At 36.6% G+C, this 16,099-nt stretch overlaps 3 protein-coding genes across 4 annotated transcripts; 1 reads left to right on the top strand and 2 right to left on the bottom strand.

Annotated features, from left to right (window-relative positions):
- The first annotated feature begins 226 nt into the window (after nt 1-226).
- Nucleotides 227-7,561, top strand: LOC6576781 (protein obstructor-E). Of its 2 annotated transcripts, none has more exons than XM_015165371.3 (2): nt 227-475; nt 6,695-7,561. In XM_015165371.3, exons 1-2 carry the CDS (start codon nt 421-423, stop codon nt 7,366-7,368), a joined length of 729 nt encoding a protein of 242 aa, XP_015020857.1. In that variant the 5' UTR covers nt 227-420; the 3' UTR covers nt 7,369-7,561. The 2 variants fall into 2 exon arrangements, with proteins under 2 accessions (XP_015020857.1, XP_002002767.1); XM_002002731.4 differs by lacking the exon at nt 6,695-7,561 and adding an exon at nt 5,753-6,611 and having other exon boundaries at nt 249-475.
- On the bottom strand, nt 2,764-4,006 carry LOC6576782 (arylalkylamine N-acetyltransferase-like 2). The gene has a single exon (XM_002002732.4). The coding sequence runs from the start codon at nt 3,889-3,891 to the stop codon at nt 3,349-3,351; it is 543 nt and encodes a 180-aa protein (XP_002002768.2). The 5' UTR covers nt 3,892-4,006; the 3' UTR covers nt 2,764-3,348.
- Nucleotides 7,562-11,545: 3,984 nt separating the features above from the next.
- Nucleotides 11,546-12,969, bottom strand: LOC6576779 (neuroguidin). Its single transcript, XM_032728560.1, has 3 exons — nt 12,284-12,969; nt 12,034-12,221; nt 11,546-11,969 (listed from the first exon to the last, which is right to left on the bottom strand). Exons 1-3 carry the CDS (start codon nt 12,928-12,930, stop codon nt 11,830-11,832), a joined length of 975 nt encoding a protein of 324 aa, XP_032584451.1. The 5' UTR covers nt 12,931-12,969; the 3' UTR covers nt 11,546-11,829.
- Nucleotides 12,970-16,099: the final 3,130 nt, after the last annotated feature.

Raw genomic sequence — 16,099 nt, 5'->3', positions numbered from 1 at the left:
TTTTACTGTTTCTGCTTGTTGTTGTTGTTGTTATGCGCTTTGGTTATTTATTAACATGTTTGTTTTTATTGCAACAGCACCAGCAAACGGACGGCAACGAGGCGACAAAAGCTGTCGCCGTCGCTGTCGCTGCCTCTGCCTCTGCCACTGTCACATACGTAACCCAAAGTAGAGAAGAAGATCAGCAACTGCGTCAGCCCGGATCGCAGCTCAACTCATGCTCATCAGTGTTGCCGTTGACGTCGCTTGCCATTTTACCAGTTAAGATCTGCGTTTTGTATCTATCGCAAAACAGTCGAAATTGTCTGCTCGTTGGCTGCACATCGCGCTCGCTGCTAGCCTCTCCAAACGTACACGTAGTGCCAAAGGACACTACACTTGAAGGATAACCACCTACACACACACACATAAACGTTCAATATGGCTAAAATTATTATCAGTGCTTTTTTGTGTCTGGCCATGTTTGGCTCGTTGGGTAAGTGCAAATCAAATTCCATACAAAATAGAAAAAGAAAAAAAAAAACGCTTCATACCGAAACGAAAGACTTAGGCAACAAACTTGTGCACATAAACCACTTAAAGCGTGTTTCGCTACCCACAGAATGCGTTTGACTCTCATTCCCCAATATCTTGCGTGCGTGTTCACACAAAAATCATACAAATTTCGTGCAATGTTGGTGAATGTTTATTTTTGCCTAAAAGCGTGTTAAATTCACTTTCATTACTTATTCATTAATTTAAAAATATTTCAATAAATTAAGAATTCATGATTGATAGTTTAGACGTGCAAAATGACATTATCAAAAATAAAATAAATTATTGCTGTTGTATATATTTGGATAAATATATAAATATAATAAAATATACAAAAATTAATCAATTAAAAACTTGAAATTGGAGATATGCATATATTATATATTTATATATTGCCGATTGTACATATATAGTATACATATATTTCTAAATCAGGTTATAATAAAATTGTTAATATTCAAGTCACATTTTTACTGAACTGGGTCTATTTAGATATTTATATAGTGTTTAGTGTTTGACATTAAGAAATAATAAATTCGAAGTGGAAGCGGTTAAATAAACAGATCCACATTATTTCTCAAATAAAAATATTTATTTATTATTAAATTTATTTAGTGGCTAAACATGAAATTCTATTGAAATTTGTTTGTGTATGAAACATTAAACTTTTTTTTATAAATATAAAGTCTTTTGCAAATCCTTAATTTTTAAAATAAATACATATACATTTTTGTGCCTAATTTTTAGGTAGCAGCCAGAAGTAAAATATTAAATTCTGTATATTTTTTTCGAAAACAGTTGTTAACAGTAAAATTCTTAAATATTATAAATGCTACTTTAGTAATTCAGCAGCAATATATGTTGAAATGAGACGGACAGACGGACAGACGGACAGACGGACAGACGGACAGACGGACAGACAGACGGACAGGGCCAAATCAACTCAGCTCGTCACCCTGATCAAGAATATATATACTTTGTGGGGTCTGCCACGCCTCCTTCTCCCTGTTACATACATTTCAACAAAACCATTATACCCTGATTTCCCATTGAAAATGGGTTCAGGGTATAAAAAAAAACAATTTTGCAAAATGCAAAATTTCCGCATAAATTTCAAAAATTTTTAATTTATCTTTTCTTCTGTGTAAATGTAAATTAAAAGTAATTTCAAGGCCGAATAGCCGCTCTTCAAAAATTAATTCACACGCCAGCAACAGCAACGCCAGCGCACAAATAAATTAGTACCAAAAAATCAATATTACATAACAATCGCTGGCCCAGCTACTTGTGGCCTGTTGTTGTTTCTTTATTGAATGTTTATTGATATGACCAGAAACTTGTTTTCGAGCAGCATCGCACAGCAGCAGCAGCAGCAGCGGTCCGCTGCTCGCATAGCTCGATCTCGTTGCGTGCCCAGCCGGTTGAGGTGACCTTTGAGCGCGTTTGCATTCAGCAGCTTTTTGTGGTGCTTCGTACTTCTTTTTGGTCAGCTTATTAAGTGTGATTTAACACGATGATGCTGTCGATGTGCGGCTCGTAAAGCGAAGCTATGAGATGGCATATGCGGAATCAAGTGGGCCAGCAATTGACTTCAATGTGTGGGAATATTTTTGCAGAAGCTGCAGTTTAGCTAAATAATTTGAGATGTTCGGTGAATGGAATTGTAGACTTTATGCATGCCATGAGTGGAGCTAGAAAAATTCAATTTAAGCAACAATAAATGCTGTTAAGCCATGTAAATTAAATGTTAGTCGTAACTATTTTTTTTTTTTTTTTTTTTGAATAATAAGAAATTGGTTTGTTTTTTGATGGGGTGCTCCAAATATTGCATTGTTTTTTTACTAACTACAACTCGAGTGTATTTGGATTCGATTTTGAGATCGACATCGATTTCTATTTACTATCTTATAATTTTTCCAAATATTCACTTCATGCGGAAAACCTTCAGAACTTTGTATAACTCAAGGACTTTAAAGGCAACAAACAACATTTTCCACTTCAAGTTTGATAAATATCTTTGTAGAGATTATGCAAAAACACGGAACCTATTACTATTGATGTTATGTTGGATTGATTACTGACAATTTGTTTATTCTCAACTTTTTATGGCATACAAATTCAATTCATTCAGCTTCTATTTATTCTGATAATCTTAATGGAATACCTTTGAAATTTGAGGATTGAAAATTTATTTATTTCTTATTTATTCTATAAGCTTAATTTATTTTAACTTTTATATTAACTTTTTAAATTTATTATAACTTTATCGATTTTGATTAATTAAATAATCAAAACTATCCCTCAAGCTGAATTAAAGTCGAATTAACTTTAGCTCTTTCAATATATAATAAACTAATTTGTGTAACTGTTTGGAGTTAGACTAAGCTCTTTTATAATATTCGCAAACAATTGTATACACTTTACATACTGCCTAAAACAGGGGCTTTCCCCCTGCAGTTGAGTACCAAAGGCAACGTAAAAAGCTTTTAAATGTGCGCTGTGTAAAGCATAATAGAAATTCCAAGCGACGGGTTCATCAAACGGGGTGTGTGCCTATCTACATTTAATAACCGCAAGCTCATTAAAATTTCATGCGTCACAAAAGTGCCGCCAAGAAATAATTGAACACACAGGTAAAAAGACAGATGGACAGACAAAGAGACAGACAGACAGACAGATGGTTGATCGTACTGAGATAACCAAATATGTTCACGTATTTTGACAATTTGTTAATGTTTTTCTGCTTGGATCGCACATAATGTTAACCCATAAATGGGTTAAGGGTTTCCAATAATACATTTAGTCTCTCTGGGTTCATAGAATACCCATCATATAGCGGACGTGCGTGTGTGGTGCTGGTGGCTCAAACACCACTTCGCCACGTTCGTTCTTATAGTCCGCATAGGCCACAGCGTGGATGCACTTCATGCCCAAGGCCTGCTTTTGGCGTGCCGAGTAGAAGCTCGTGCAGTAAGCAACAAACAAGGGGAATCCCATCGTGCGACCCACTTCCATTGCAGCTGTGGTGAGTCGCGTGCCCAGTCCTCTGCCTCTCATTGACCTTTCCACGGCGGTTATGTGTGAGTAGAGAACCCTGGAGACTCCATGCCTCTTGAAGATATTCACTTCCATTTCGATCTCAGACATGAACTTGTAGAATTTTCCGTACTTGTCTGCCATTAGTCGATGATTTTCCAGATCGCTGGGCACCTGAGCGCCTGCCAGCACCACACCGACAATCTTATTGCTCTCGCCCTCATCCACAGCCACGACACAGGTATTCTGCTCGACCATTGATAGGTGATATGCATCCTGCTCTTGCTCAAAGTGTGTCTGCATATTCTTACCAGAGATCATGCATAGTGGCTCGTCCACATAGAACGTTCTACCCAAAACTTCTTTAACCTCTTTCTAGTCGTCCAATGTCATGGGGCGAATGCGAATTCCATTTACAACACGCGGTTCCATTGGATTATTATGTCTCTCATAAAGATGGCATTAAACTGGTTGGCAAAACATTTATTAGTCACTATTTATATAGATGATTTGATTCGTGTGTATGTGTTTTATATTTTTAACTTATCGCTAAGTTTGTAAGACCTTGCGCTGGAAGTTATTCTTATCATATCACTGACCTTGTAAGGCTCAGTCTCTCACATATTCTGTTGCTGGGGTCGCTAGAGCTGGCGTTCAGCTGATTATTTATAGAATCCATAAAGTCGAGTGCGCATATTTGCATGGTCATGCCTAAACAGCACGTTTCTTCATTATTATCAGAATGAATGAATACTAATAATAAAAACAAGTAAGAAAGCTCTAGTCCTCGACTACGAAATCCCCTGAACCCTTCGAAGAATTGATATTTCATAATAATTCTTCGAGTCTCTGGCTTACACAAGAAATGCACACACCCACACAGAAAAACATAGGGATGCAAGAATACACACGCATTGTCAGCAGTGTGGGCTTACTATGGAAATTTAATTGTTTAATAACTTTCTTGTTAAAGAACTATGTTAATGAAACTTTAAGGTCATTAATATAACATTAAAGTTCGTGTATATGCCAAAGCACAAGTCTCTAGAAACTTTAAGGTCGTTAAAATAACATTAAATGCCAAAGCACAAGTCTCTAGTACTTGAAATACGCCTTTTACAAAGGTGAGGGTGAGGGGTCGATATAGGGGTAAGGGATAAATTACAACAAAAATTCAAATTATATAAAATACATATAAGTCTACATTTAAAATTTGGAAGCTCTAGCTTTAAAGGTGTAGGAGATATATAATAAAATATAGGGAGTAGTTATCGATATTTAGAGAAAAACTCGATATACGCGTGATATACACGGACCTAGCAAAAAAATGGTCAAGTCTCTAGCTCTTATATCTTCTGAGATCGACGGATTCATACATACGGACGGACGGACGGACGGACAGACGGACAGGGCTAAATCGACTCAGCTCGTCACCGTGATCAAGAATATATATACTTTATGGGGTCTGCCTCGCCTCCTTCTACCTGTTACATACTTTTAACAAAACCATTATACCCTGATTTCCCATTTTCAATGGGTTCAGGGTATAAATTTACCAAGAAAATTCTGTAATATATTTCGGCACTGAATAGTTAAATTAATCAGACATTTAAATTAAATTAAATAAATAAATTAATAAATAATAATATTTAAAAATAGTCTAGTTATAAATAAACATTTATATTAAATAAATTAAACATTTTTTTGTTGAAATTGAATTGAAATCGCTTCAATTTGTGAGAATTGCGTAGGAAGGCAACATATGAAAATATAAAAGTTGACCTGAGGGAATGTCAGTAACATTAATTAAATTATTTAAGATAATGAACAAATTATTTAATAAGAATTACTTTAACTAATGAAAATAGCATTTAGTCGAAATCTAATATATAATCGCATGTATAGTTAATGTTCAAAGTAGATAAGGGGGCGACGGGACTAACAACAAGAACTTATCATAGTGTTTTACGAACGGTTTGTTTGATTCAAAAGTGATAAAATGTAGCTGACAAATCTATTTCTTAGACCTGAATTGTATTTTGTTTAAAGTGCTCATTTGCTTAGAGCTGAAAAGCAGAGATAGTGCAAGCATCAGTTTTCATCATAAATCATTAGAGGTAAGCGCGTACCTATCCCAAGCCCAACCCTATTAACCCAATCAACCTATCCGCCTCTCTTGCAGCCCAAGCAGCAGCTGGCGCTTGCCGTGAGGCGAACGGTACTGCTCCGGTCGCCGGCTCCTGCGACGCCTACATCGAGTGCAAGAATGGTGTGGCCGAGGAGAAGCTGTGCCCCGACGGCCTGCTCTACAACGAGAAGTCCACCGGCTACCCCTGTAGCTATCCCATCGACGTGGAGTGCACTCAGCCTCAGGCTCGTCTGCAGGCGGCCCAGCCCACGGACGAGTGCCCCCATCAGTTTGGCTACTATCGCATGGGAGATGCGAGCCATTGTGGCCAGTTCATGAACTGTGCGGCGGGTCGCGGCTTTGTCTTCGACTGCCCCGAGGGCCTAGCCTGGAACCCGGCCACCTACAAGTGCGACTGGCCCGATCAGGTGGAGGATTGCGATGCTGAGGCCTTCCTCGGCTTCCGTTGCCCACCCCTGGCGCCCAAGTCGGATCTGCTGGGCGAACAGGAGCAGGACTATACCTTCCATCCGTCGCAGGAAAACTGCCAGGTGTACTTCATCTGCATTGAGGGTCGCCCACGTCGCATCGGCTGTGGCGAGGACCAGGCCTTCAACCAGGAGCTGAACCAGTGCGACGACATCGACAACGTGCCCAACTGCAGCAGCGACATTCGTGCCAAGGGCGCTGAGATCAAGGCGGCGCGCGCCTCAGCAGCTGCCGGTCGTCGCAAGCTGAACTAAGCGAGCGGGAGGGAGAGCGAAAAGTTGAATCAGATTCTAGATAGGCAAAGCATGCACAAGGCGCTGCTCGAGTTTTCTAGTCTGTAGTTAAAGGGCGGCCAATGCCCATTTATTGTATACCTTTTGCCATTCACAATAAACAGTTGTCATTTTTGTAATCCGTTTGTAAATCAAGTCTTTCGTTTTGTCCCAGTTAAAAAGTCGCAGAAATTTCCGATCCTCTTTCAACTCTTCAACTCTCTTCTACTTTTAGCCCTTGGCTCGCCCGAGTGTCCCTCGCCCAACGGACGCTTCGCATCCGGTGACCAGTGCGATGCCTACACGGAGTGCCAGGACGGTGTGCCTGTGGAGAAACTCTGCCCGGACGGACTGCTCTTCCACCAGCGCACCAAGTCGACGGGCGAATGCACCTATGCGCCCTACTCCACCTGCAAGGAGCGCACTCGTCTGCAGCCTGCGAACGGCACAGAGGAGTGCCCACGTCAGTTCGGCTTCTATCCGAATGGGGATGAGACCAAGTGCGGTGTCTATCGCAACTGCGCCCATGGCGTGGCCAGCCTGACCAAGTGCCCCGAGGGCTTGGCCTTCAACGAGGAGACCTACCAGTGCGACTGGCCCGATCTAGTGGCCAGCTGCAACGCTGAGGCCTATCTCGGCTTCAACTGCCCCGCGTCGGAACTGGTCGATGGTGTTGCTCCCGAAGTGGATGTCAGTCCCGAGGGTGAGCTGCGCTACTATCGCCACCCGCAGACGTGCAAGAAGTATTTCGTCTGCGTCAATGGACATCCGCGCCTCTACAGCTGCGGCAAATACCTGGCCTTCAATGCCCAGTCGAAGCTCTGCGACTTCTACAGCAAGGTGCCCGAGTGCTACGCCCTGCTCAAGGAGAAACAGAAGCTGAAGGCCGAACGCAAGGCCTTGCTGTAAACCCTATATATCGGGAGTAAAGAGTTGAAGAGGTAGAGGCTGACCCTCAGAGAGGCTGACTCGCTCCTTTGTAAGTGAACAGACTTGTGCAGCTTTGTTTCATAGACACCTATCCTTACCCACTAGCATAGCGTATATTTGTCTATTGAATAAAATAATAAATCTACACACTAACGTCTTTTGTAAAAAAGTATTTTTACTGAATTTTGTCAATTATTATATTCAAATACTAATCCATTCGAAATACACAATGGAGTCCGTGTCCAGTGAGCATCGTCAAGGATTGGACTACGCAATAGTTATTATCATACACATTCGTTCTTGCTCTGAGCAAGAGATTGGTTTAGTCGTGCTAGTGTCTGTTGGGCGCTTTGAGCTCAGCTATTCGTGGGACGCTCTTTTAACGAACATAGTTTGGGGGGATACACGATTGACGTTCGTACGTTGAGACTCAATAATCGAGCAAATACATATACGTAGTGCCTTGCTTAGAGCTCAAAAAGTCTATGCAGACTATGCAGACTTTTTGAGCTCTAAGCAAGACGGTTTTCACAGGTCTTCACAGATCTTCAGATCTTGGTGGAATGCTGCTCTGGCTGTTATACTCTGAACTGTTAACAAAACGAAATATGCTAGCTAATAGTGAGTTAACATGACATTGTTAATTAAGAGAAATTGTAGATACGTTGTTACTGGCATAATTTTATTAGACCACTATTAATGAGCATAATTCTGTTAGCTCGTTATAAAATGAGAGCGAATTAACAGTGTACTGTACTGCACTGTCAACTATATGTTTTCACCCTACAGCTCATTTCTGCTCGCCTGGTACTTTACCAGAATTCCTATTGAAGTCTAAGCAGCACCAGGCGCACAGAAGTGAGTAGTAGAGTGTAAATAGCATAATTATGTTAGCTCACTGTAAAATGAGAGTGCAACTATTTTATTTTCAGCTCTAGTTTAAATATAAATCGGCTGTAACAGCTGAAAGTTACCTCAAACTCAATACCTCAATAACTGCATTAGGCAAACTTATGGCTATTCCAATGTCGATCCAATTTTTCAAATCTTTTATATGACTGACGTTAATCATAGGCGATAATCTTCTTTTGCCTTTTCGAACTAGTTGATGGAATTTCAATGGCAAATTCAAAAATCTTTCAGATAAAATAAAATACACAATTGTTTAGGTTTGTAAGATTTAAATTTTATTTTTATCATTGTTGGTTTTTGGTTTATTAGTTAGTTTTTACTGCTTGCTTATTTTGTATTATTATAATTAATTGGTAGATTAGTTCGAATTACTTTATTTAAATTTTACATAGTTTTCCGACTGCCAACCTTTTACACACATATGTAGCTATGTGTAAATATATATATATGTATATATTTATTAGAGATTACTTTAAACTTGACTCATCTGCCGCTGCTATACAACATCATTTTTTTGTTTGTTTAAACAATTCCAGTTTAGAGAGAACTAATGTTAAATTAATTTGTTTTACATTCAATTTGTTGTTTTGCTTCTTTTCCTTTTAGTTTTTGAAATAAATCTAAGCTCGAATTTTTGTTATTAAAAACATGTCTCTGTTATCACTAATTAACCAATTGATTTTTGTAAAATTTATTGGAGTTGCTTAAACTAAACGATCCTAAGATCCGGCTATTATTCCATCTCTACCTCATTTCGTTTCTTGCTTTCGCGTCATTTCTTTTTTTGGCTATAAAAATTAAGTTACATTTTTTTGTTTGAACTTTTTGCACTATTTTTTCTGCATGTGTGTGAGTGAGTGAATGTGTGTGTGTTTTTTAAATTACAACAAATAATTGATATTTAAGTTTAAGTATTTTGCATTAGAGTACGATTTTTTGTTTGGTTTACAAATTTTTTCTTACCGTTGCAATTTGTTGTTAGTTTTTGTTTTTGTTTTAGTTTCGTTTTGTTTGTGGTGCTAGGCTAAGGCGACTTTTGTTTGGTTGTTTCACTTTGTTTTTTATGTTTTTCATTTGTTTTCGTTTTATGTGTTTTACATTTTGCAATATATTCTTTTCAACATTAGTTTCATCTTTCTCTACTGTCTCTGTTCCTGTTTCTGTTTCTGCTGTCCATCGTCCAGTTGTCTCTGTTTTGTTTCCTAATTGTCTCATTCCTCGTTTTGATACAAAAACATTGAATTTGCATTTGATTATCGAAGGAGAACCGAAAAAGTCGAACAGAAAACTCTGGCAAAACGTTTATTGATTGCAAACAAAAATGAAAACAAACAACAAATTATTAAAATTAAAATTAATTATCTTTCGTTTCGTTAAGTCGTTATAATTTGTGCTAGAAATTCGGCTATTAAAATTATTTATGTTCTTACAACGCCTCCAAATACACTTTTTGTTTTCTTGAGAAAAGATTTACACATTGTTTCGTTACATTTTCATTTCGTTTCGTTTCGTTTTTGTTATCGTAATTCGTATCGTTTTTTTTTATACTTCTTTTGTTTTTCATTTAACATATTCAGTCTTTCAGCTTTCAACATAAATAAATTAATTAAATTAATTTATTTAACTGCATTACAAAATGTTTCAAGTGCTGCTGCCTGTAAATAATTTCGTGTTCTATTGCATTTATGTGGTAATTTCCGTTGTCTGCCTTACGTTGCGCTCATTTTAAAGTTTATAGCCAAAAAGTTGCGACTTTTCGCAATTGGAGAAAATTTTGAAAAAATTTCTATCCTTAGTCGAAGTTGGTTGTAAAAGCCAAAAGTTTTGCTTGCTTGATTAAAAGTACTTAACTTAATGCTAGGTTTTTTTTTCTTCTTATTTTTTACATATTTATTGTAATAATTATACATATATATTCAAATATATATATATGTTGGAAATATTTCATTCATATCATCCCAATCTATCATCATCGTCATCTTCTTCTAATTATTTTACGTCTCTTAGATGCGCTGCGCTGTCTCATAAACTGCTTAGTCTTTCGCATTCGTTTTTTTTTCCGTTGCTAAATTTAAAAACTTTTCAAGTGGACGTTCGCTGGCTTCAATTTGGATTTCCATTTTCATTTCGATATCGATTTTCATAAAATTGTTTCTTTTTGCGGTTATTCAAAAATGTTTTTTGCTTAAATTTAATTTTCATTATTATATACTCGTATCGTATGTATAGTAAATATATAAAATTTTGTGTCCAAATTTAGTTGTTTTTAGGAGTTTTCATTTTCGCTTTTTAAACCTGAAACTTAAATAATTCTTCAGAGCCTCAGATCGCAATTGGAATGAAATCACAAATATTCTGAATCTTAATCGGCTTTTTAGATATTTTTTGTATTTTTTTCTTTATTTTTACTTTTTTGTATTTGTAACTTTTTGGGTGGGGCTTACGTTTATCATATGCTATATAGGTATATTTTCTTGATTCCTTCATCGCTCAACAGAAAAAATTGTTGTCCAACTGATTTATTTTATATATTTTTTTAAATACTTTTTTGTTAGCTTTTCTTACTGTAAGTATAACCGGTCTCTTGTATTTTTTGTTAAGGCAACTGCTTTTTTGTTACAGAATTTGTAATTTGTATTTGTAATTTCTTGTTTTTTGTTTTCTTTTGTTTTTCTTTTTTTTTACATGTGAAACTGCATTTGAATTTGAATTTTGTTGCTCAAGTTTTGCTATTTGAAAGAAATGGATAAATAGAGATAATTCTTCTTAAAGCATATCATAAGCTGCCAAAACGTGTTTTCATTTTAGTTGGACTCCTAAAAACAACGAAACGTTTTTTTTTTTTGTTAGCTTTTGCCATACGCAAAATTTTGCTGTGCCTTAAATTTTAGTCTTTTTTTTTTTGTTTAGTGGAATTTTCGTTTATCAATATTCTACAGATTTCATATATTAAATGTTTTGGTTTGTTTTTGTTTTAGCCATCAAATTTTGTAATTTCTTAATTTAGATTAAAATACTTTTTATCGTAAGTCGAAAAGAAAATATTAAGTGCTTAATTTTGTTGCCTAAATTTAATGCAGTTTACAATGCGCAAATCTATTTTTTTTCCTTTTTCTTAAACGCATTTTTATTTTCTTTTTGGCATGTTGTTGCTGCCTGTTTACTTAAAATAAGTGTTAAAATTATGCTGTATACTTTCAACAATCTATTTTTATAAGGGGAAAAAATGAAACAAAAACAAAGATTTTAAATTGTATAAAACTTTAATGCAGTTTTTGGTTAATTCATAAATTTAAATTTAATACAAGTCAAAAACTTAACTTTAATAAAAAATGTATAATAATATGAAATTGTTTAAAGCAATATGAAAATCAACAAAAATCTGTACTTTAATTATACTAAATGAAAACGTAAAGCAAATTATAGAATTATAGAAAATATCGTTAATGGAAAACTGTCACTAAGGATATATAATATTCTCTGTTATATATCGTATAAACTTCTTTAGTCCATTTGGGCGTCGCTGTATTAATGGAACTTTCGCTTTTTGCCGCCACGTTTCTTGCCCTTGCCGCGTGTCTTGGCCAACTTGCGTTTTCTGCTTGAGCCATCGCCACGCAGCGCCGACTCGCGATTTATCTCGCCGAGTATCTCATCACCCAGAGTACCTTTAACGAGATAATCACTGCAGATATATAACTGACTTGCGTATAAGCTATTGCTGTCACTTACCCAATGTGGTGAGCTTGCGTTGACGATGCTTCTCGGCTTTGGTCACTGGCAGACGCATCAAGTAGGTCTCCTCGTACTCCTGCTTCTCCTTCTGCGCCTGCGAGAGCAGCTGCTGGGCACGCGAGCCCGACGACAGCTCTGTGGGCGCATCCAAATACTCCTCCTTCAAGTCCTGCAGCATCGATGAACTGGAATCGAACTGAATTAGTGAGAGTTTATTATGCAGGCGTGTTAAGTGCGTGTCTCTTACGTGATGGCCCGCTTCTTGGCACGATCCAGGGCCTTCTTCTCTTTGTCTGCCTCGCGCTCATCGCCATCGTAGTAGACGGGCTTGATGCGTGGCGGCACATAGATGCCCGATTTGCCAGCTGTGGCCGCTTTGCGTGGCTTTTTCGCAGCTCCTCCTCCTTCTTCCTCATCGTCCTCCTCCTCCTCGTCACTGTTGCTGGCTGCCCCATCGCCATCGTTCGCCTCACCATCAGCGCCTGCAGCACTGAGCATGTCCTCCGGATTTGGCTTGTAGAGTATGGGATCTGTGCTGCTCGACACGCCTGTGGTCGCCGTCTTCACCAGTTTGTCGATCTGATAGCGCAGCTTATAGTCAATGGGCCGTATCTTCTCGAGCACCGTGCGTATCTCAATCAGACGCTCAATGGAGGGATCACCCTCAATGGTCTCGCCGGAGCACTTGCGCAGCACCACATACGTCAGGTTAATCAAATAGTCGAGCAGCATGTGATATTTGACCTCCAGAAAGCTCAGGCCATACTCTGTGCTCAGCTCACCCCGCTTGACGCGCTGCAGCATGCCCTCGACCAGATCCGTCACCTGCTTCACATTGCTGTTCATCTCGCCCAGCAGCTGTATGGCCTGCGGTATGTCCTGCTGGCCCTGCATCTCGCAATCGTAATCCAGTGCCTGAGCGAGTCAAAAACAACAAAATAATATTCATTATTGAAATAGTTGAGAGTTTGTAAGATATTAATTATAATTATTAACTATTCTCTTTCAATTCCTCTTTGAAATGTCGTTTAAGTTTTAACTAGAATAGAGGTTTTCTTTTTTATATAAATTAGTTAAGAGTAGATAACAATTCAAAAATATTTAATATTTAATAATATTTATTTATTCATCTTAAATATGATATCCAATCAAATATGAAGCAATGCTAAGGATGCTAAGGGAACTGCAAAGCCTTCGACTGTGACAAGTCATTCAGGAGGCGATTCCATGTCAGTTGTAAACAAACTATTTGTATTACAAGTTTATTTACAACTAAGAATTAAATCACAAAATACTCATGCCTAAAATATAATATGTGAAGCTATACTAATGTTGAAGAGTATCTATTTTATTGCAACTTTTAATTTAATATATTTAAATTTAAAAAATCGAAATAATTTAATTTTTAAATTTTTGTCTTCCTTATTCCTTTAAAGTGCTCCCAAAAAAAACTTCGTTCAACATTTGGCGTTCACTCCAACTACTACTTTAATAAACAAAGATGTGATTAATAAATATTCAGCTCTTATTCTATTCAAGCAGCATCATCTTTTATATGCTTGGGATTCTACTTTTATAAATGTGAAATATTCATATATGAGAGCTTGAGGTCAACGGTTATATACATAATATAATATTATATAATAATAATATTATAAATATAATATTATATAATAATAATATTATAAATATAATATTATATAATAATAATATTATAAATATAATATTATAGAAGTCATAAGCGCCACACTTGCATTATAATCGTAAGAGTAGAATTTGAAGTTGTAGCTCTAGGAGCGGGAACGACGTTCTCCCTACAAGTACTTTTCCTATGCCCGCTAACTCTCTAGGTACCCAGTCTTTCTTGAGGATGCTCACTATATACCAAGTCTTCCTAAGCTCGCATTCTCTGTGTCCTATACAGCGCTTCCGATGCGCTTCCTATTCGAAAAAAGAGATTCTTAAATTGTTCAATTGAAACTAAAGGCCGTCGCGACGGCCTTTTTTGTGATATTTGTGAAGTCAGTGGAAGAAAGTTGTTGGATTGAAAACTATTTTTCTATATACTGAAAACAAATTATCCGTAAATTTATTATATCATATCATATCAAATTTTATCACACAATCCCCATCATATATAAAGTTTAATCAGGATCAGGATCAGGATAGAATGATAATTCTTGCTAAATTTAACAATCAAATATATATCTCATATGTTAGTTCAAGCAGAGTTAAAGAAATTGGCCAAACGATTAGGATATTCTGATAATCTTAAACTTTTGGCCTATTTCTTGAATTCTGTTTAAATGAAATTCAATTGTACAGTTCAACTTGGATGAGCTTTATAGCTCCGATCAAGCTTTACTTGTCTTAATATTAACTGCTCAATTGGCTTACCAGATCCATTATAGAGCACAGCTGAATGCTTACTTAACATATGGAAATACAACAAATTGATATTTTCGTCTAGCACAAAATACAAATTTGCAGCTAAACTTTCACACTTCGGCTATATACATAAATAAACAAATATATGCACACACATATATTGTATATTGATTATATATTTACGTCTGAATCAACCGCACTTGTCATATACATGTGTATGTGTCTCTGTATATAGTGCATATAATCAACTAATTAGGCTTGCAACCAAAATAAAATCCGCTAGCCAATCGCTAGCATGAACGCGCCGCGCAGCTATCTCGCTCGCACTCGCTCATTGGCCTGTCATTATATTGGCCATATTTTACAGAAAAAATATATTTTCGGTGCATGCAGGAAATTAAATCTGCTACGCAAATACACGAATAATATGTTTAGTATATAAAATGCCATAATGTGGGAATGGAGGAGGAGTCTCCGCTTCCAGCCACTACCTCGACTGCATTTCTATGTGCATATCCTGCTCCACCTCCTGCTCTTGCTGCTCCTCGTTGCTGCCCCACGTTGCTGCTGTTGTTGTCCTCTCTGTGTGTTGTGTGCGCGACACCGCGAAACTCATTTGCATATTTTATTGGTTGCCATTTAATTATTTGCATTTTACTGAATTTGCAGGGCCGCCAAACGGCCACGCCCACAGTGGGAGTCCTCCCTTTGGACAGACCTCTGGCCGGCGCAGCTTATGCTGCATTTATTTTCAATTAATATTAATAAAGCATTGCATGCAGAACGGGGGAAGGGAGGTGAAGGGAGAGCATGGCACTGGGCGTAGCTGTCAACTATCCTGGCTCGCAAATAAATAAATATATATATATAGACATACATATGTATATATTTTTTCAACCATTCATTTGGGCTTTTATTCTTCTTCTTTTTTCGCTGGCTATTTGTGGTTTTAGCCACATTTTGCACTTTACAAAAGCAATTTACCAAATAATTATTTTGATAACAAATTTATTATAATAATTTTGTTGCATTTTTTTTCTTCTCCTCATTTTCATTTTGAGTGCTTTGTTTGGTTTTACGCATTTTTGGCATATTTGCATATTATTATTGGCAAATTAATTTAATTGCATCTGCGGACAGACACTCTGCATAACAAATTGCGGCTGCTCAAATGGCGGATGGGAAATGAGATCTAATTAAACCGGATGGCATTTCCGTGCTAAAAATTGTCGAAAGTTCTTTACATAATTCGACGGATTAAGTGTGTTTAAATGAAAAAGCAATCAATCCCCTATTTTACATTTTCAGATATATGGAATATATATATATATATATATATATATATATATATATATATATATATTTCGAGTTTAGTTTAAATTCAAAAATAACTGGCTGGATATACATATATATTCTAGCTAGTGATTTTTGAATTTAAACTAAACTCGAATATTTTCCCTACAAATATTTTTAACCATATATTTGTACTCAATTAGTACAGGTTTATAAAATAGTTAATAAAATTTGGCAAAAAGTTTGATAGATAATATAAGGATACATTGTTTTCTTGGTACATTAGAGTGAGAGAAAAAAGTAGGGAACATGATATTTTGTTCTTATATTTAGTAAGCAATTGATTGAGATGGAAGATTAATATGTAAATTAAGAAATCTAT

Source organism: Drosophila mojavensis, unplaced genomic scaffold, assembly GCF_018153725.1.
Source record: "Drosophila mojavensis isolate 15081-1352.22 unplaced genomic scaffold, ASM1815372v1 contig_36, whole genome shotgun sequence".
NCBI lineage: Eukaryota > Metazoa > Arthropoda > Insecta > Diptera > Drosophilidae > Drosophila > Drosophila mojavensis.
Note: the sequence above shows the minus strand (reverse complement) of the source record. Positions and strands in the feature narration are given on the sequence as shown.

Coding starts and splice junctions, on each gene's coding strand:
- LOC6576782 (XM_002002732.4), bottom strand. CDS start 3,891: ATGATCTCTGGTAAGAATATGCAGACACACTTTGAGCAAGAGCAGGAT.
- LOC6576781 (XM_002002731.4), top strand. CDS start 421: ATGGCTAAAATTATTATCAGTGCTTTTTTGTGTCTGGCCATGTTTGGC. Junction 476..5,752: donor GGCCATGTTTGGCTCGTTGG/GTAAGTGCAAAT, acceptor CCTCTCTTGCAG/CCCAAGCAGCAGCTGGCGCT.
- LOC6576779 (XM_032728560.1), bottom strand. CDS start 12,930: ATGCAGGGCCAGCAGGACATACCGCAGGCCATACAGCTGCTGGGCGAG. Junction 12,222..12,283: donor GCCAAGAAGCGGGCCATCAC/GTAAGAGACACG, acceptor GTTCGATTCCAG/TTCATCGATGCTGCAGGACT. Junction 11,970..12,033: donor ACGCAAGCTCACCACATTGG/GTAAGTGACAGC, acceptor ATCTCGTTAAAG/GTACTCTGGGTGATGAGATA.